Below are 17,879 nucleotides of genomic sequence, written 5' to 3'. Positions count from 1 at the left end.
CGCAGCGGCTGTGGCGTCTACTCGAATTGGAAGGGGAAAACCTTGGAACACGCTGATGAGCCGACACCACCATCTAGAAGAGAAAGAGATCAATTGGATTAGCCGAAACAACCGCTGAGGGAGGCCTCATCTACATGCAGGCACCTAGGTACCTATCAGGTATTGTCAAAAGTACATGTACTCTAGCTTCTAATTCCTACGTGGCTCTTAGTGTATGTACTGAGACCATTTAACGGACGTTGTAGGTACAAAAAAGTAGGGATGAGATGCATCGTGGTCGAGCGGCTTGCCTCGATGCTAGTGCTCCTGTGCCATGAAGAGCATGGAGAGCATGCAAGAGCATCAATACGAAACCAAATATTGACTCCTGGTTTCATTGCTAGATCAACCGCGGCGGCTCCGCCATCTGCATGCTTTAGCGCCTCTGGCCTCGCATTTTTACTGGACGACGCCATACCTTCCAAGGGCCTTTAGCGCGCTCTTACCCGCGACGATGGCGGGGCATTTCAGATTTTAGATTTTCTGGCCCGGGATTTTGTAAATTTTCCATTCGTCACAAGCTCCAACCGCTAGAGCAGATTGCAATCCGCAACGATGGGCAAAAAGGGCTTTAGAGTGAGTTGCAATTTCCTGTTTTGAGGTACACGCCGACCTCTTGGAAGACCATTGCTAAATATAGATTCTTTAATTGCGTGCGAACAGGGAAAGAACCGTCGTGGAGGTGGCCGTGGAGGCGGTCGTGGCGGCGGCGGCGAGGGCGGAAACAGCTGGAGAGACTATCCTGCACTCAAGAAGGAGAATGAGAAGCTCCAGCAGTACTACGACTCGCTGCTTGAGTTTTCTGATGAAGAGAAGACGCAGTTTTGGGAGGCATTGAGGCGCGAGCTGCCCAACAGCTTCCGCTTCTGCGGTTCGAAGGGGTGCGTCTAACTCGTTGCGCGCGCGTCAACTTTATCCTTTTTTTTTTTCTGTTCTTGATCCATTGTCTTTTACTTGCTGACTTATTGCTCTGTCGCATAGCCATGCGCTGGCCGTCGAGAGACTTCTGCGATCCCGATACATTCCCGAAATCGTCAAGATCGAGCACCAGGATGGCCGTCCCGTCGACCCTCCCCAGCCTGTTTCCTGGTACCCCGACGAGCTTGCTTGGTGGATGACCACGCCCAAGAACGTTGTCCGCAAGTTCCCTCCCTTTGCAGCCTTCCAGAAGTTCCTCGTGTCCGAGACCAGCGTCGGAAACATCAGCAGACAAGAGGTCGTCAGTATGATTCCTCCTCTGTTGATGGATCTCCGACCAGGCATGACTGTGCTGGACATGTGCGCCTCGCCTGGCAGCAAGTCCGCCCAGCTGCTGGAGATGCTCCACGTTGGCGAAGAGTCTCGCGTGAGGAAGGTTCTGCGAGAATTCGCCAAGGAAGACGGCCTAGACCTTGGTGACGAGACCAAGGAAGAAGCCGAGGCGGATCTAGAGGCTGATGCCTCTGATGCCGGCCGTGCTACAGGTCTGCTGATCGCCAACGATGCTGACTACAAGCGTGGCCATCTTCTAGTCCATCAACTCAAGAGACTGTCATCGCCCAATCTCCTGGTCATGAACCACGATGCCACTCAATTCCCCTCCATCAAGCTGCCCTCGACCGATCCGAACTCAAACAAGAACAACTACCTGAAGTTTGACAGAATCTTGGCCGATGTCCCCTGCTCCGGAGACGGAACAGCACGAAAGAACGCCAACCTGTGGAAAGATTGGCAGCCGGGTAGTGCCTTGGGCCTTCACATCACCCAGATTCGCATTCTTGTCCGTGCCCTGCAGCTTCTCAAGGTCGGTGGTCGCGTTGTGTACTCCACCTGCAGTATGAACCCTGTCGAGAATGAGTCGATCATTGCTGCTGCGATTGAGAGATGCGGTGGCTTGGATAATGTGGAGATCGTTGACTCTAGCGATAAGTTGGATGGTCTCGTGCGTCGACCTGGCCTCAAGTCCTGGAAGATCATGGACAAGAGCGGCAAGATCTGGAACAACTGGGAGGAGGTTGAGAACTTCACCAAGGAGAGCAAAGATGGCGTAACCCCTGGTCGACTCGTCCCGTCCATGTTTCCGGATCCTAATGGCACTACTCTGCCCCTAGAGCGCTGCATGAGAATCTACCCGCACTTGCAGGATACTGGCGGCTTTTTCATTACAGTTCTGGAGAAGAAGGCAGAGTTCAAGGCTAAGAACGAGAATGAGCCCAAACAGGCCAACCAGACCAACGGCGCGGTAGAGGATGCTGCTGCCGCTATCCCTGCGGCCGAGACAAAGGCAGAGGACGCTTCTGCGCCGGAAGAGAAGAAGGAAGATGAACCCATGGAGGACGCCTCCCCCGCCGCTAGCAAGCGACCCCTGGAGGCTGAGGAAGATGCAGAACAGCCCGCCAAGAAGGCAAAGACCGCAGAGGAAAGTTCAGCAGCCACCACTCCGGCCCCTGCTGCCGCTGCTACGACTGAGCGCCAAGACCGCCCAGGCAAGCCAAAGAGGAACGGCCCCATTGAAGAGCCTTTCAAGTACCTCGATCCCTCCCACCCTGTCATCCAAAACATCAAAGACTTTTACAGACTGTCCAGCCGCTTCCCCACCAACCGATACATGGTGAGGAACGAGATGGGAGAGCCTGCCAAGGCCATCTACTACACCACCGCCCTTACGCGAGACATCCTCACGGAGAACGAAGGCAGAGGCCTCAAGTTCATCCACGGTGGTGTCCGCATGTTCATGAAGCAGGACGCTCCGTCGGCGGAGGTCTGCCGCTGGCGTATCCAAGCCGAAGGCATGCCCATCCTGCAGGGCTACGTCGGCGAGCCTCGCGTTGTGCGCCTGCGCAAGAAGGAGACGCTGCATAAGCTCCTCATTGAGATGTTCCCCAAGATTAACGAAGGAGAGTGGCAGAACTTTGAGGAGATTGGCGAGCGTGTGCGCGACATTGGCATGGGATGCTGCGTGCTGAGAGTCGAGCCGGAGGGCGACGACCCGGAGTGGCAGGAGAGAATGGCTCTCCCGCTGTGGAAGAGCATCCACTCGCTGAATCTGATGTTGCCCAAGGAGGATCGTTCTGCCATGTTGCTTAGAGTGTTTAACGATACGTCGCCGTTGATTAATATCAGCCTCCAACGTAAGGAGAAGCAGGAGAAGGCGGCTGAGGAACAGGAGCAGGAGGCTGGAGAGCAGGAAGATGAAGAGATTGACGTGGAAGATATTCCCACGCCTGAGGGAGCTGATTAAGACATAATTATTGTGGAGGATCATCATTACCTTGCAACCTTGTATAATCTCTGAAGCAAGGATAAGCAAAGGGTTCAAAATTTTAAAGGGATAAAAGGACATACCATCGAGCTCCGGTATGGACAGATTTGGTAAAACTGGGTACCAATTTATATATACAAGTGCTTTTTGCTCCAAGTTACAGATTAAACGTTCTTTTGCTATCTATCTTTACAGAGTCGTCGTCTATTTGTACAAATGCTTTTATTATGTTACAATGCCTCGTGCCTGTTCCAAGTGACAATTCTACTCATCCAAAAGTCCAACAGTCCAGTGCACAATGCGATCGACCCCCTTTCCTTTAATCGCACTCACAGGAATAGCAGCGCAATTCTTCGTCCACGCTCCCTCCACACCGCTCGGGTGCGATTCTCGCCCCTCAGTGACATTGTCAAGATACGTCTTCAGCTCCTGGAAATTCTCTCGCGTCTCCGGCAGGTCAGCCTTCGTAGCGACCACAAACCACGGCTTGCCAGCGATTTCCAAAGCCGGAGTGATAGCCTTCGTCGTCTGCGCCTCCTGAATCGGCGGCAGAGGCGTTCCGTACGAAGCGCCCATCAGGTTGATCGGTCCGCGGCTGGCCTGGGAGACAAGGTCCCAGTCGACGCGGGACTCGATCTCACGCAAGCGCTCTTCGTCCTGTCGCATTTCTGCGTAGAGGCCGACTTCGCGCCAGAGTGACTGTAGGGCCTTGACGGCGTTGCCGGCGCTGAGATCGAGGACGAAGGCAAGGAGGCCGGCGCGCTCGACGTGGCGCAGAAAGGCAATACCAAGGCCACGGTCGAGATGGGCTCCTTCGACGAGACCGGGGATGTCTGCAACGGTAAAGCGCGTTCTTGGGCCTCCGGTGGCGGTGCCGTCGTCAGAGGTGAGTTGAGAGGTTTTGACGCTGGGGCGGCCGGAATACTTGTCCAAGACGACGGTGCCAATGTTCGGTTGTAAGGTTGTAAAGGCCCAGTTGCCAACCCGTGTACGGCTGTTAGTAAGAGCTCGTAGGAGGGTGCTTTTCCCGGCATTGGGCAAGCCCACGAGGCCTACGTCGGCCAGAAGCTTGAGTTCTAGTGAGATCTTGAGAGTAACGGCCTCATCGCCCTTGGTGGCGAACATTGGCTTTGGGTGTTGTCGTGAGGTGAAGTGCGGGTTTCCAAGGCCGCCAATGCCACCTGCAGCTAGGAGGATGGGCGTTGGTGTTGGTTTGGAGAGGTCGAGATAGATTGGCGGGGGAGGCTGCTGAAAGAGACGAGTTCGTTTGGGGAGCTTGGGAAACTCTGCTGATTTGACATCGGATTTGGACATGCCAGGATAGAGCAGCCACTTGCCACGCTCTGGATCATCAGCATCTGGGTCGTAGTCATCCTCAGGGTTCTTCCACCTTGAGTGCCGGTCTGTCTCTTGAGGCTCCTCCTCCTCTTCTTCCACTTCCGTCTGTAGCTGCTGCTGTGCCAAAAGCTCACGCCGCCTCTGCTTCTTCTGCGCCTGAAAAGCTCTTACAGCCATGTCCTCATCAGCAGCCGGGTCATGACGCTCAATTTCTTGCACAATGGTGCCCACTGGGACGGTGATGACGACGTCTGATCCGCGCATGCCACTCTTGCCGCTTCCCTGGCCGTGAATCCCGCGTCCGGCGCGGATGAAGCGTCTGCGGGCAAGTTTGTGCAGCGAAGTCTCGCCGTGGGCCGCCTGAATGTAGACGTTGCCTCCAATGCCACCATCGCCGCCGTTGGGAGGTCCATCGGGATAATAAGCCTCTCGGTGGAAGGAGATGCAGCCGTTGCCGCCGCGGCCGGCGTAGAGCGTTAGATCAGCCTTGTCAGCGAAGCTTGGGGCTGCGTAATCATCCGGAGCAGGGTTCAACCGTGACTCAGGGAGATCATTGAGGCTGGAAGGTGAAGAAGACGATGAAGCTGATGACGATGAAGAGGATTGGCGTGATTGCCGGCTTAACGCCGTTCGAAGGAGAGAAGAGCTGGCATATCGGGGCCGGAAGAGAGCAGGGTAAAGAAATGGTGCCAGGGGCAGATGAGATGGACCAGGACACCGGGGCGGCATGTTGAAATCAAATCAAGTTGCTGTGATTTGCGCTTCGTCCATGGTGTATAATATCGACTTCTGGCGGATGCACTTAAAAATTCCGATACTGGAAATGGCGCCGATAAGATAAGACCACCTGCACGCAAGTGGTGTAAATTAGCAGAAGCCAGCGCCGGAGGCTTGACCCCACCGGCGCCGAATGGCGGCGGGTATAGTGGGGGTTAGAGAGCCGATCAGAGGATTTAGCTCGTTGCAGCAGTGGGCAGCGCTGGAGCAGAGCTGCTTGTACAGTTGCTTGCTGGTACACTCGTTAATACATGCTACCTCTATAAAACAGCAATATCCGCAACGAGAGGGAAAATGAAATTTGTAATCTGGCTGCAAGCTGCGTGATGATTGGCTATATGTGCCTAGCAAATGAATTAGTAAGAAGTGCCTGGGTATGGAATCCATGCGTGCTACAGTACGACTCAGCACCTACAGTAGCACAGCATCTAGCAGGTACCAACGGGAAGCTGCACCGCTGAGCTGGCAGAAAAGCCTCCAGTTTTCGGCTCCCCGCTTTCAGGCCAAACAACACCACTGGACCCTGCTCATCTGCCGTCCCCCATGTCGGCTTGAGCCTGTGGCAGCGGCCGGACAGGACAAGGACGGCGTGAGACAAAGTGAAAAAGCACGCACAATGAGGCAAAGAGGCTGACGTTGCCGGCGTCTGATTTGCTGCCGGTGCTGGATCGTCGCAGGCGCAGAGACCAACACAGCAGCAGGCATCCTGATGCGACGCTCTTTTCCCGTCGAAGAGGAGAAATGTGATGATGATGGAAGACGAGCGGGAGGGCAGAATGCGGCTGTTACGGCGCCTATACTCGTTCTCTCTGGCGATTAGCATCAATCAAGCATCTCGTCAGCGACTACATAGAACCAGCATCGCCAGTTGCCAGCATCGTGACCAACCAGCTAGACGCTCTTAGCTCCTCGCAGCCTTGTCCACCGGGTCGAGTCTGGCCAACGGCGGGCCTCGTCCATGCATGGCCCGCCCCTCCTCGTGATTTGACGGTGCATGCTCAAGCCCGCTGAAGCTGCTGCTGCTGCTGCGAAAAGGTGCGGTGAAGTAGACAAGACAAGCCTCATCGTTCGTTTGCCCGCATTCCCGCGGCAGCACCTTGACACATACGTACATACATCAACCTTACATACGGCATCCAGCACATCAGCACGCCCGCAGGCAAACAGCAAACCGAAGGGAGGCCAGAAGCACGAGATCTGCCGGGGTAGCCAGAGACAGTCGCCGGTACGGAGACGACGGGGCTACTGCAGGCAGGATTATCACCCACGTACAGAGAATCGATTCTCTCGCTAACAAGGGCAGCCTGACCCGATTGGTGAGACCACATTTCGAGCTGCTGCTGCTTCTGCCGGCTCCATCCGCCACCTGCTGAGTTTTCGCTGCATGAAAGTCTAGCAATCTCCTCACCACGGTCAACAAGTCAGCGCCAGCAGATTCGGCCATCGGTCCACCAGACCAGCCTCCTCTCAAGTGTGTGTGTCGTGTCTTGCCGTGTCCTGCTTGTGTCACACCAGCGGCTCCATTTGCTGCACGGACAACGAGGCGCCACATATACAGGTCGCAGCCAGCAAAGAGACGCCTTTTTAGGCGTGCGGGACATCTCATCGCACACGCTACAGTACGACTCTCGGTTTCAGCAACCCTTGCGGCGGACCGCCGCAGATATACAAATACGGCTGCGCAGGACCGGCCTCTTGCACGGTCAGCCGGGGCCTGATCTGATCAGATTTCGAATTGCGATTAATCAGCCTCCCGCCATTGCTCGCTCCGCCTTCTCCAAAGGCCCGCTTGCCACTTAACCGCTGTAGACGCTCGGCCTGCTCGACAGCGCTGCTCTCTTTGGGCACCTTCTGCTGCCCTGCGTTGGGCCAGTTCGCTGCTCGTTAGGCTAGCCTGCATAGGCTCCTCGATCCCGCATTCGAGCCACGACAGCTGGCCCGTCACCCACCCGCCGCCTCCTCATTCGACTTGTGCTGCTGCAGCCGGCTCTCTGGCTTTTCCCCACGCTCTGGTCCCGGGCATTGAGATCTTGTCCCTCCCAAGGCCCTCGTCTGGTCCCCTCCGAGAGCTTCATCCTGGCTCCGACGCCGCCAGAGCTGCTGCTGCCGCTTCGTGCTTGTACTCGTGCCTGTGCTTGTGCTGCTGCTGCTGCTGCTTGCAGGATACATCCACGAAACAGCGTCAGCCTTCTGATCTAGCACAGACGCCGCCACCTGCTTCTGCTCTTCCGCTGGCATTCCTCTATTCCCTTTGCCGCCTGGCGTGAGCCTATCGTTGCTTCTGCTTGTCTTATCCTTTCTTCTACTAGGTCAGTCAGTCAAGCAGTCAGTCTCCTTGTCCTCTCTCTCCTTTCTCAATGACCCTCTCCCTTCGTTCCTCCTCTCTCTTTCTTCCTCTCTTCTCCTCTCTTCCTCTTCCACTTCCCTCTCCTCCATCTTCATATGCCCAATCACCCTTCCGCCATCTGCGACGCTCTCCGCCTGTCCCACTTCCGTCACTCATGAAGCCCGTCTATGGGCTTGCCAAAGGGGGAGCGAGGCCTTGCTACTGCGGTTGAAGAAGCCCCATCCCGTATCTGTTCCGCCAGCAAAAGAAAACCTCTACCGTGCCCTTTCTCTCGTGTGCCTGAATAGCTTCTGCATTGTGTAATACTAGCCCGTATTCTGCTGTTTTTATACCCATCTCTCCCTGGAAGACTCTCTCAAATACACACCAGCCTTAAAAAGGCAACAAAGATACAATCGTCTCGCCCAAAGATACCCTTTTACTAAGATGCACACCAGAGATACAAAGGGGCGCAAGACCATCATCAGGATGGATCCGGACTGCGCCATCTGCCATGCTCCGGCCTCGATGGCCTGTGACTGCGAGGCAAAGGGCCTCGAAGTCGCTGTTAAACAGGCCGAGGAACGCATGATGCGATCCATATATACCGACATACGGTTCGTTCACCGCCTTGATAATCAACGTTTATTAGCGCCACTAACTCGTTCAAACTATAGTTCGTGGGTAAGGGCCCATGCTCAAGATTACATACTCGAGTATTTCCGTCAACTCGCTGAGCGACGAAAGACGGCCCACTCGGCTCATCTTGACCACATCACCGCCCATGCCTTCTACCATTACAATGCGCCGCCGCACCCTAACCAGATTGCTGAGGCTCAGGCCACCCTGAAGCGAGGCATTGATGAGGACTGGCAGGCCAGCGTACAACGTTACCCCGAGGTCCTCGAGTATTTCTACAGCCTCATCGAGCTCACCCTTCCCGCGGATGATGAGGCAGCCGTGAAGAATCCACCATTGACGGCGCCTGCCCGAAAGCCTACTCGCCGAGCCGGCTCAATCAGTGCCAGTGCCGGCACTCCCGCTCCTCCTCCAGCTATAGCTCCTCCATCACAGTTCCATGACCGCGAGGCTCTCATGGAGCGTCGCACTCCTGCCCCGGCTGCTGCATCACGAGACCGAAGGACATTCAGGCCGCCAGCACCACAGCACCACCCATCTTACTCTAATTACGCACCTTTTGGATATGACAAATGAAAAAGGATTCAAGATATCAAAATGAACTAAGCAACGTTTTGAAAGAAAAAAAATCACGGATAAAAATATTATTTTCTTCAAATGATTACGTCAACTCCAAAGCGCAAGCAGTAAACATATCGTCACTTTTATCCTTTTACTTTTATATATTTGCAACACAAGCATGACGACATGTACGATCACCATCAGGTTTCATTTGTCTGGAATGGGAAATGGCACGATTGCATGGTAGCTGGAGTAGAGTAGCCTGGCTTGAAATAACGGATGTTGGCAGCTCTTTTCATATTCTTTTTCCTCCTTCTCGCTTCAGAATTTTTGGCTATATACATTTGATATGATTTTGAATACCCGTGTTAGACGAGTTTCGAACCAGAAAAGACTTGCATACCATCTAGCTTGGCGTATTAAAGAAAACTAAAACATCAAGGAAAAGGGAATGATTTGTGTTGCACGCTCAAACATGATTACTGTCTCGAGTGTTTATTGGGGACCTTAGTACTTCCCACATTGAATATTTGAACGCCCTTGTGTTCCAGGTTTTTATAATCGGATCTGCCTAGTCTAAATAAGAGTGAAACAGGCATGTAAACTTTTAAAGCCTGCTGATAAGCTGCCTTGATACAGACACGGATAGCAGCACGAACTACCACCACGATTGCCCAACTAATTAGACGCCCCAGCGTGGCGAACCGCATCCTATAGATTCTGTGCTGATATCATTGCATTGGTTACGGCTAGGTGAGTCTAGTCTACTCTACAAGTACGTGTGTTCCCATCGGCGCATACTTGCCTACAACAAGTTACATGCAGCAGCCCCTTAGATACATGATATGTAGTAATAGATGGCCTCGCATGCAGGACGCCCCAGCCAGTCAAAGCAGCCACATACACCGAAAACGTGAGCAAATCTCGGGGCATTTTCCAGCTTGTGCTAGCATCAATGCAAGTATCACATGATAAGAGGAGAGAGTAGTACTTTGTGTCACTGGGTAACATGTTCCCAAAAAAAGGGGGTGGGGGTATAGCCGTTCTCCTATGGTATACATCATTTTCCATGAAGCTTGTATATTTCGTGCTTGGCATAAAAACTCCTTTTTCTCCCCCCATCCATTGACGAGGAAATAAAAGATACCTAGGTACAAAATAAGAAATACCAATGACAAAAAGAAAGCTGAAACAATAAGAAAAAAAAGACTAATAGATCAACACGCGGAACGCTTGTTGTAGCGATGTAGGAGAGAAGAACGAAAAAAAGCTTGTTCCTTTTATTTAAAAAAAAAAATCCCTCCTATTTTGAGACAGATTTTTTCCCCCTTTCCTACTTTTTTGAGTTCCTTGTAGACTTGTAAAGAGAAAAAAATAATGATTCGATTCCTGTTCTATAACCCCCGCAGCTGACGATTGGTGGAATGAGAGAAGATTGAGAACAGATAATATAGCTGTGTATGACATGACGCGCGCGAGAGAGTAGAAAGTGGAACGAGGGGCCAATTGCGTCGGCTTGGTAGTGAGGACTGTAGCTAGAGGAAGAGAATCATTGAAAAGTAGAGTCTTTTTTTCAGGGAAGCAAGGGAGGAGAAAGTCCTTTATGACTCCTCCTGCTTCTCCTTGTCCTCCAGGGAGGCGTCCTTAAGGTCGTCGGTAACTTCGTCAACCTTGTCGCCGTTGGCCTCGGCCTTCTCGAGCTCCTCAAGCTTCTTCTTGGCCTTTTCAATGTTCTGGATGGGTTAAAATGTTAGTCAGGATACGCCAAATAAAGTTGACGAATACGAAAAATTGTCACTTACACGCTGGGTCTGAGCGGCCTGGTCTTCCTTCCAGTTCTCAAGCTTGGCCTTGACCTTCTCAATGAGGCCGGGGACATCAGCAGCGCTCATAGGGGGGTCGAGGCTGAGGAATGAGCAGTCCTCGACAACAGAAGGGGGGCAGTTGAAGCCCTTCTGGGCGGCGGCAGCACCCGAGTTGCCCTTCTTGCCCTTCTTGCCCTTGGTCTGGGCGGGGGCGTACTCGTCGTCGCGGTCCTCCTTGCGGACGAGCTTGGTGCCCTTGAGACCAGACTCGTCGACGGTTCGCTGGGCCTGGGCGGTCAGGCCAGAGTTGGCCAGCAGAGGCGTCTTCTCGGCCTTGAAGGTGGGATCGAGGAACACGAGCAGGCTGTTTGCGCGGCGGATCTCGTCCAGGTAGGCGGGCTCGCTAGCCTCAGCAAGAACACGCTCGGCCTCGGCCTTCTTGCGCTCATTGAGGTAGCGCTCACGCTCGGCGCGCTGGCGCTCTCGCTGCTTCTCACGAGCCTCACGCTCAAAGGCCTGGTAGGCCTTCTTCTGGCCGTAGTAGTCGTCCTTGAGCTTGCGGATGGCGGCAAACTTCTCCTGCTGCTCGGCCTGCAGCTTGGTGCGCTCGTCTCTCAGGGAAGACAGGTTCTTATATGCCTCATCCTGCTCGGCCTTGATGGTGTCGAGCTCAGCCTGGATCTTGTTGTACTGCTCAGACATGGCCTTCTGCTCGGGGTCCTCCATGGTGTCCTTGATCTCCTTGATCTTGGCCTTGAGGTCGTCAATCTGCTTCTGAGCCTCGTCAAACTGGCCAAAGTTCTTGCGGGTCTTGCGCAGGTTGGAGATTTCGGTCAGGGCCTTCTTCTCATCGACAAGCTTCATGGTGCCGGAGTTGACCTGCTTCTCGAGGCTGTCAATCTGGCGGTCGATATCTTCGACGCTCTTGAAGGGGACCTTGGCCTTGGCGGTCTTCTGCTCAGCAATGCGGTTGCGGAGCTGCTCGTCGAAGCGCTTGATCTGGTCCAGCTTGGAGGTGCGAGCATTCTTGCCGCCGGCCTGCTTCTGGCGGATCTCGTTGGCCTGGGCAATGAGTTCCTGGCGGCGCTTCTGGGTCGGGCTGGGCTGGTCCTTGTTCTTGTTGGGGAGGGCAACGTCGATCTTAGCCTTGATGGCGTTCTATAATGCTGCAGTTAGCACATGTCCAGTTTGCTTAGATGACGATAATCTCTGCTTTGTTCTTTTTGCTCTAACCACTTCTCTAATCGTTTCTTCATCTTTTGGTTTCTTCTCTTATAATTTTCCCAGGCTCGTAGCAGCTGGAAGAGTAAATTGCCTGGTCACACAGAATGGAAGAACATCTTATACAAGAAAACAGCGGCCATGCAGCTGCCCGGAAACCCACTGCAGGAATATGCACTGCCAAAAGTAAAAGAATAAAATAGCCACGCCGCACATACAAACTTGTCCATGGAAGCCTTGTGCTCCTTCTCGGCCTTGGCCAGCTCCTCCTTAAAGATCTTCTCATCGGGTCGAGTCGGGCGAGCGTTCGGCGCGGGAGCGGCCTCGGCGGCGGGAGCGGCGACAGCAGCAGCCATTGTGAAGTTCAGAGAGTCGATACGTAAGAGGCAGCAAAGAAAGAAAAAAGAGGCCGTCACAGTCTCTCTTTGGGAGAGCAGAAGGGAGGCGGAAGGGGGAGGAGGGTTAACAGGCGAAGGGTGCGACTGGAGAAAAGGTAGAAGAGGAGGAGAAAAAAAATAAAGCCGAACCAGACAACACACCAATTAGAGACTTTTGGTGGTTGAATTTAATACTTCGGTTGGCACCAAAAAATTGCCCTTGACCACCACGTTTTTTTGCTGGGGTCCCCACCAATAGTAGGAAAAAAAATAATTCTATCCCATGTTACTCCCACTTTAAGGGAAAAATCCAAACTACTACCTACTAAAGACGAAACGGATGGGCCCGAGACACAATGAACCGCCACAAAACTCTGTGATTTTTACAGGCACAGGCGATGGTTGCTTTAGCGGCTGAGCTTCTGTAACCTTCACTAAAGCCAGTGCTCAGGCCGCGCAGCTTTAGCGAGGGGATTTTTAGTGAGTTTTGCTGAAGCTTTTAAGGCGGCAATTAGCATGGATAGTCTCAACGACTTAGTGGGGGATTTTTGGGGATCTCCAGCTGCTATACTTTGGAGAAGCAGCCCGTAAGTAGAAGTCAGATATCAATTGCAGACGGTGATACCTTGAATAAGCTCGAGCATCAGAGGCCATACTTTAAGAGAGGCTTTATCTACTTTTGCGCCCCAATTCTGTTCTCTATTTCCCTGCCCTTTCACTGGGGAAACGGCTTAGCTGTCCAATAATCCAAAGGGCAAAGACTAAAAAAGGACCCTTTGAAAGACTAGGCTCCACTTGTCTTCAAAGTTACTAAGCGCCGTCGAGAGCAGCTTATCGGAAAGTCACATGATACTTTCTTATCAGCTCCCGCCGGCTCAGCTAATCGCTCCAGCCAGGCCAAGCCAATGCAAGGCTGCGCAAACAATTTTTGAACGACTGCAGTTCTCCCCGACAAGCGGAAACTCGACGAAGAAAAAAAGGACCACGGTCACGACAACGCGCAGTCCTTGCCGCTTCTGATCGAATCTTTAGTCGCTTGATCGCCCATAACCGAAAATTAAAGTCGACGAATAAATAGATACACGATTCCAAGATGATTGACGATTTGCCCAACGATGCCAAGTCCAAAGAGGTGGTGAGACTCTGGCGCGCGTGGAGGACTGTTCACGAGATGGTTGCGGACCGGGTACGCTCCCCTTCATGGATGATCTGATTCTTGTTCTCCTCATCTTTTGGTCTCTGGGTTTCATGCCATCCCGTGACAATCTGGCTAACCAGTCGCTCTTCTGCCTCGTTGATAGGAGTACGAGCTTGCCGAAGACGAAGTCAGCATCTCTCTGGAACGGTTCCGCGACGAGTACTGCCACCCCGACGGCAGCGTAAAGTACGGCCTCAGCCCCCTTCTTCCCGTTTTCAAACAAACACACGATCCTCTACAACGTCCGTATATGTAGAGAAAATCCGCAAAGCTAACATGCAACACAACACAGCCGCGCCAAACTCCAATTCTCCGCCCGTCCAAGCGACTCCATGCTCCGCAAAAACACCCCTCCCGCCACAGCCTCCAACCCCGACCCCGTGCCCGACTGCGGCCCCATCTGGGTCGAGTTCCTGACGGACAAGCAGTTTGGCGTCTCGCAGATCCGCAACTTTGCAAAGTACACAATCACCAACAACTACAAGACGGGCATCATGGTGACCCCCGTGGCGCTGTCGCCTGCCGCCCGCAAGTCGCTCGCCTCAGTCGAAAACCTGGCCAAGATTGAGTGCTTCCTCGAGGACGACCTACTGGTCAACATTACGCACCACGAGCTAGTGCCGCGGCACGTGCTGCTCTCCCGAGATGAGAAGATTGCGCTACTGAAGAGATACCGCCTGAAGGAGACGCAGCTGCCGCGTATCTTGCAGAAGGATCCCGTGGCGCGGTATCTGGGGCTCAAGAGGGGACAGGTTGTCAAGATTATCCGAGTTAGTGAGACGGCGGGTCGATATGCCAGTTACCGGTTGTGCGTCTAAGAAGTTTTTGATCGGGCAAGATGAAAGAGGGCAAAGACTTGACAACACACAAACTTTGGAAAGAGGCGTACCTCACAATTCTTTGCGTGTGATCAGAAGAGAGAAAAAAAGGATGGGAGAAGAAAGAAGAGAAAGCTCAAGTTGGATTTCAAGAATCGAACCGAAAAGAGCAGCAGAAGTTGAGCAGCGGAACGAACGAACGCTGTGTTTGACATAATGTTTTGCATTTGCAAGAGTGAAAGCTGGCGTTTTTGGGGGAAAACTTAATCATTAGAATAACGAGAGAAACAAACCAACCAAACCAAATAAAATACCAACGTCTATATCATATCTTGGCAATCACGGCTTGCACTTGATCAAATGGAACTCACATGATAATCCTGTCTCTTTCACAAAAAGGAAGCAAAGTTGAGTTTTACTGACATTAATATATATTGTAGCCCCTGAGATATCTTCCAATATGACTACGACAAGTCTCACCTACTCAGAAGCCAGAATAAGAATACAACTTCTATCTTTTCCATTCATTTGGAAGCGAATTCATGTTATGATTGAATTGTCATACCTAATCTATACTATCTTTGTTGTAGCTCAAGTAATCGCCTCATAGAATAATCCCAAATCATCTCTACCAAGGTCTATTCCACACATATCAAGAAGGATTGATCAAGACTCAGAATGCCTCAGTTGAGGTGTAGGCACTTTCGCCTAGTTTCACATATAATTACATCAGGTCTCTACGGCTTAGATATTGGAACAAATTTACAGATTCAATTTCTTAATTCAATCACTTTTTCACATAAAGCACACGACAAGTACGTTTCAATTGGTATTTCAATTCTTCAACGTATAACCATCTTCTCACTGCCACTCTCTCATCATTCCCACTGTCAAAACATCTTTCTCGATGTTGAGGGGATATGCACATACAATACATCTCTTCGCAAAACAAAACGGTGTTTGTCACCGGGGTATATGCAACCAAGTACCAGAACAGTAAGAAAAGTGAAAAGAGAAGAAAAAAAGTTAAGAAAACTGCGTAGTAACCACCAGATCCCACCAGCTCCAACTTGTCCGCCAGCCTTTGTCTAAACCTTGACGCAGAAAGACCAGCTAGCGAAGACCGCAAAGGAAAAAAAAAAAACAGAACAAGGCTCCATAGTTCTCTCCCATAGGCGCTGTTTCTTGGCGCCATATATCGAGGCAAAAGGGAGGAAGAGAAAAAGTTGCCGTGTGTATGTGTATATGTATATGTGTATAGAAGGGAATACCTCCGTAAACGCCATTGCCTGACGAGTCGTATCTAAAGATATAAAAAGAAAAGAAAGAGAGAGAAATAAACAAATTATTTCTCAAAAAGAAATTAAAAGAGATTCGTGATCAAAGTCGTAGATTATGTCGTCACATGTTTCGAATTAGATAAGGCAAGTGGGTGCGGTTGCCGTAGGATGTATGTATCTTGTTCATCATCGCAAGAGGCCACCAGGGTCGCTGAGAACAAGATCACCGCCTTCGTCTTTGGAGGCATGATGCTCTTGGTGAGATTGTTGGATAGGCTGCAGCTCGGTTCCGGTTCGGTGTTTCGATCGCACAGACGACTTTGAGTTTAAGGGGCCCAGGAGTCCGCCCAGATCTTGAAGCAGCGCCGTTGAGCCACGCCGGACACCGTTTACGCTGGCCTTTCGCGACGCCGGCGGGGCGGTTTGAGAGGTGCTGGCTTCCATGGAAGAGGAAGTAAAGCTGCTGCCTCTTCTATAGCTTCCACTGCTGGTGCCGGGTCCATCTTCAAGAAGGCCGCCGACGTCGAACAAGGACAGCTTTCTCGATTCGTGCTGAGATTCGGTCCGGGATTCGGTCTTGTATATCAGCAGGTCTTGGCTTGCCTTTGCACTTTGTGGAGAGCTTTCCGGGGCGCTATCCTGGGCACTATCCTCTTGCTCCCGCTGCTGATGACGCCACTGATCTGAGCCCTGCTCGGCAGACTGCATTGGCCTGATTGGCGCATACAGGTCGGATGACGGGCTGTCTGGCTGCTCTCGGAGTTCAGGCTCGACGGTCAGGCCAAGATCTCTGACCAAGTCTTCGTCGCTGCCCCACTGTCGATGGATAGTTGGTCTCCGAATGGCGGTGCTGCGCTCGAACGACTCGGCAGCGGTGGAAGTTCGTCTGGGCTTCTGTTTCTTGACACCTCGATCTCGGACAAACGAGCCCAAAACAAGGGCGTTTGCGGATGCAGTTGCAAAAATCAACTCGACAGAGGCAAGCAGCGATCGGTACTGCTGTCGACCGTCTACGTCCATGATGTGCGGAACTCGGTAGATGGAGACTGCCACAACGGACAAGCTGAGAGAAAATAGTAGGAGGAGCTGGAGTTTTCTGCGGAACTGCATGTTGCTCTGGATAATGATGGGGATGGGAAAGATGACGAGCATCAGGTCGGTGAGGATGTTGCAGGCGGCCATTGTGATGAGCTGGACATAGCCTTGGCGACACTGACCACCAGGGTCAGGCAGGACTTGCCAATAATGTCTGAAGGGGTTGCATTCGGCGAGGTCGCTAATGACGACGGCGATGAAGGTGAGACCCAGGGAGCATCGGATGGCGATGAGGGTGTAGTGATGGGTTCGCTGCCAGGTAAGGTCGGCGATTCGTTTTAGGAACTCGAGTATTGTGCCTTTGAGAATCCATAGTCTAAGGTAGAAAGGAGGGTCAGCGTCAGTTGTCTCACTTAGTGCAGTATGTGATTGAGATTTCTTTGCGAAAACAAAGCCAACCCATTTGTGGACGTAAAAAAAAGAATCCCTGAATTGCCGAATGAGCAGACTTACGTAGCGGCATAGAGTACACGACTGAGAAGCACCAGGCCGCTGGCTATGGATTTCTTTCGGATTTCTTCGGCAGTGAGGGTGACTCCGGTGAAGTCGGCATTGTTGGTTCCGTTGACGAGGATAAAGTGGACGCATCCCATGCGCAAGAACAAAGGGATCAAGGCGACTGCGGCGAACTTGTCCTCGGCAAAGAGCCTTTCGGTTCGAATGAAGCGGCCAGCGATTCGCAGCAGGATCATGAGGGCGCAGAAGATGGTGGCCCACCAGCAGACCAGCAGCGAAGGCTTGTCCTGCGAAAAGTCTCGCAGCGCCGGCGGGTCAGAGTAGATGGACATGGCGGACTCTTTGCGGCAAAGGGCCCGCGCCCGTCGACCTCCGTAGAGGGCTCGACGAGCGAGGAGGGAGAGGAAAGGGAAAGTTTTAGTTGGTGGTCGAGGCTATATCTCGAAGGTCGTCGGTCGTCGGTTTCGGGGGTGTCGTTGCTATGGCGGCGTCAAGATGGGCAACCGGCGCACGGAGTTTCTGTGCGGCGAGTCTACCAGGGCATGAGGCCGCTGCTCTGCGTCTGCAGGCGGGAGCGCTGTGCTGGCGGAGGGCGGGATTCGGGGGGGTTGCTGCATGAACGCTGCAAGTATAGCGGCCGCAGGCGTTGGTTACATCGGTGGGATAAGGGCGATCTGAGACTGAGAGTCGACTGAGAGCGAGTTGTAG

General features: G+C 52.6%; 8 protein-coding genes across 8 annotated transcripts; 3 read left to right on the top strand and 5 right to left on the bottom strand.

Annotated features, from left to right (window-relative positions):
• Positions 1-594: 594 nt before the first annotated feature.
• Positions 595-3,259, top strand: TGAM01_v201657 (methyltransferase; the record flags this gene model as incomplete). Its single annotated transcript, XM_018807216.1, has 3 exons — positions 595-615; positions 703-920; positions 1,021-3,259. 3 exons carry the CDS (start codon positions 595-597, stop codon positions 3,257-3,259), a joined length of 2,478 nt encoding a protein of 825 aa, XP_018659550.1.
• Positions 3,260-3,544: 285 nt separating this feature from the next.
• On the bottom strand, positions 3,545-5,347 carry TGAM01_v201658 (GTP-binding protein; the record flags this gene model as incomplete). Its single annotated transcript, XM_018807215.2, has 1 exon — positions 3,545-5,347. One exon carries the CDS (start codon positions 5,345-5,347, stop codon positions 3,545-3,547), a length of 1,803 nt encoding a protein of 600 aa, XP_018659549.2.
• Positions 5,348-5,655: 308 nt separating this feature from the next.
• TGAM01_v201656 (hypothetical protein) lies at positions 5,656-6,218 on the bottom strand (the record flags this gene model as incomplete). Its single annotated transcript, XM_024548811.1, has 2 exons — positions 5,656-5,739; positions 5,811-6,218. The coding sequence occupies 2 exons, from the start codon at positions 6,216-6,218 to the stop codon at positions 5,656-5,658; spliced, it is 492 nt and encodes a 163-aa protein (XP_024406422.1).
• Positions 6,219-6,296: 78 nt separating this feature from the next.
• On the bottom strand, positions 6,297-7,633 carry TGAM01_v201655 (hypothetical protein; the record flags this gene model as incomplete). The annotated part of the gene is made up of 4 exons (XM_018807214.1): positions 6,297-6,491; positions 6,568-6,775; positions 7,071-7,254; positions 7,345-7,633. The coding sequence occupies 4 exons, from the start codon at positions 7,631-7,633 to the stop codon at positions 6,297-6,299; spliced, it is 876 nt and encodes a 291-aa protein (XP_018659548.1).
• A 577-nt stretch (positions 7,634-8,210) lies between these two features.
• TGAM01_v201654 (hypothetical protein) lies at positions 8,211-8,936 on the top strand (the record flags this gene model as incomplete). Its single annotated transcript, XM_018807213.2, has 2 exons — positions 8,211-8,338; positions 8,399-8,936. 2 exons carry the CDS (start codon positions 8,211-8,213, stop codon positions 8,934-8,936), a joined length of 666 nt encoding a protein of 221 aa, XP_018659547.2.
• Positions 8,937-10,522: 1,586 nt separating this feature from the next.
• On the bottom strand, positions 10,523-12,303 carry TGAM01_v201653 (hypothetical protein; the record flags this gene model as incomplete). The annotated part of the gene is made up of 3 exons (XM_018807212.1): positions 10,523-10,654; positions 10,724-11,884; positions 12,166-12,303. The coding sequence occupies 3 exons, from the start codon at positions 12,301-12,303 to the stop codon at positions 10,523-10,525; spliced, it is 1,431 nt and encodes a 476-aa protein (XP_018659546.1).
• A 1,114-nt stretch (positions 12,304-13,417) lies between these two features.
• Positions 13,418-14,340, top strand: TGAM01_v201652 (DNA-directed RNA polymerases II 24 kDa polypeptide; the record flags this gene model as incomplete). Its single annotated transcript, XM_018807211.1, has 3 exons — positions 13,418-13,510; positions 13,626-13,708; positions 13,815-14,340. 3 exons carry the CDS (start codon positions 13,418-13,420, stop codon positions 14,338-14,340), a joined length of 702 nt encoding a protein of 233 aa, XP_018659545.1.
• A 1,466-nt stretch (positions 14,341-15,806) lies between these two features.
• Positions 15,807-17,503, bottom strand: TGAM01_v201651 (hypothetical protein; the record flags this gene model as incomplete). The annotated part of the gene is made up of 2 exons (XM_018807210.1): positions 15,807-17,031; positions 17,169-17,503. 2 exons carry the CDS (start codon positions 17,501-17,503, stop codon positions 15,807-15,809), a joined length of 1,560 nt encoding a protein of 519 aa, XP_018659544.1.
• Positions 17,504-17,879: the final 376 nt, after the last annotated feature.

The sequence above is a fragment of the Trichoderma gamsii genome, assembly GCF_001481775.2.
Source record: "Trichoderma gamsii strain T6085 chromosome Unknown Scaffold_4.2, whole genome shotgun sequence".
Lineage (NCBI taxonomy): Eukaryota > Fungi > Ascomycota > Sordariomycetes > Hypocreales > Hypocreaceae > Trichoderma > Trichoderma gamsii.
This window is presented reverse-complemented; position numbering and strand designations above follow the sequence as displayed.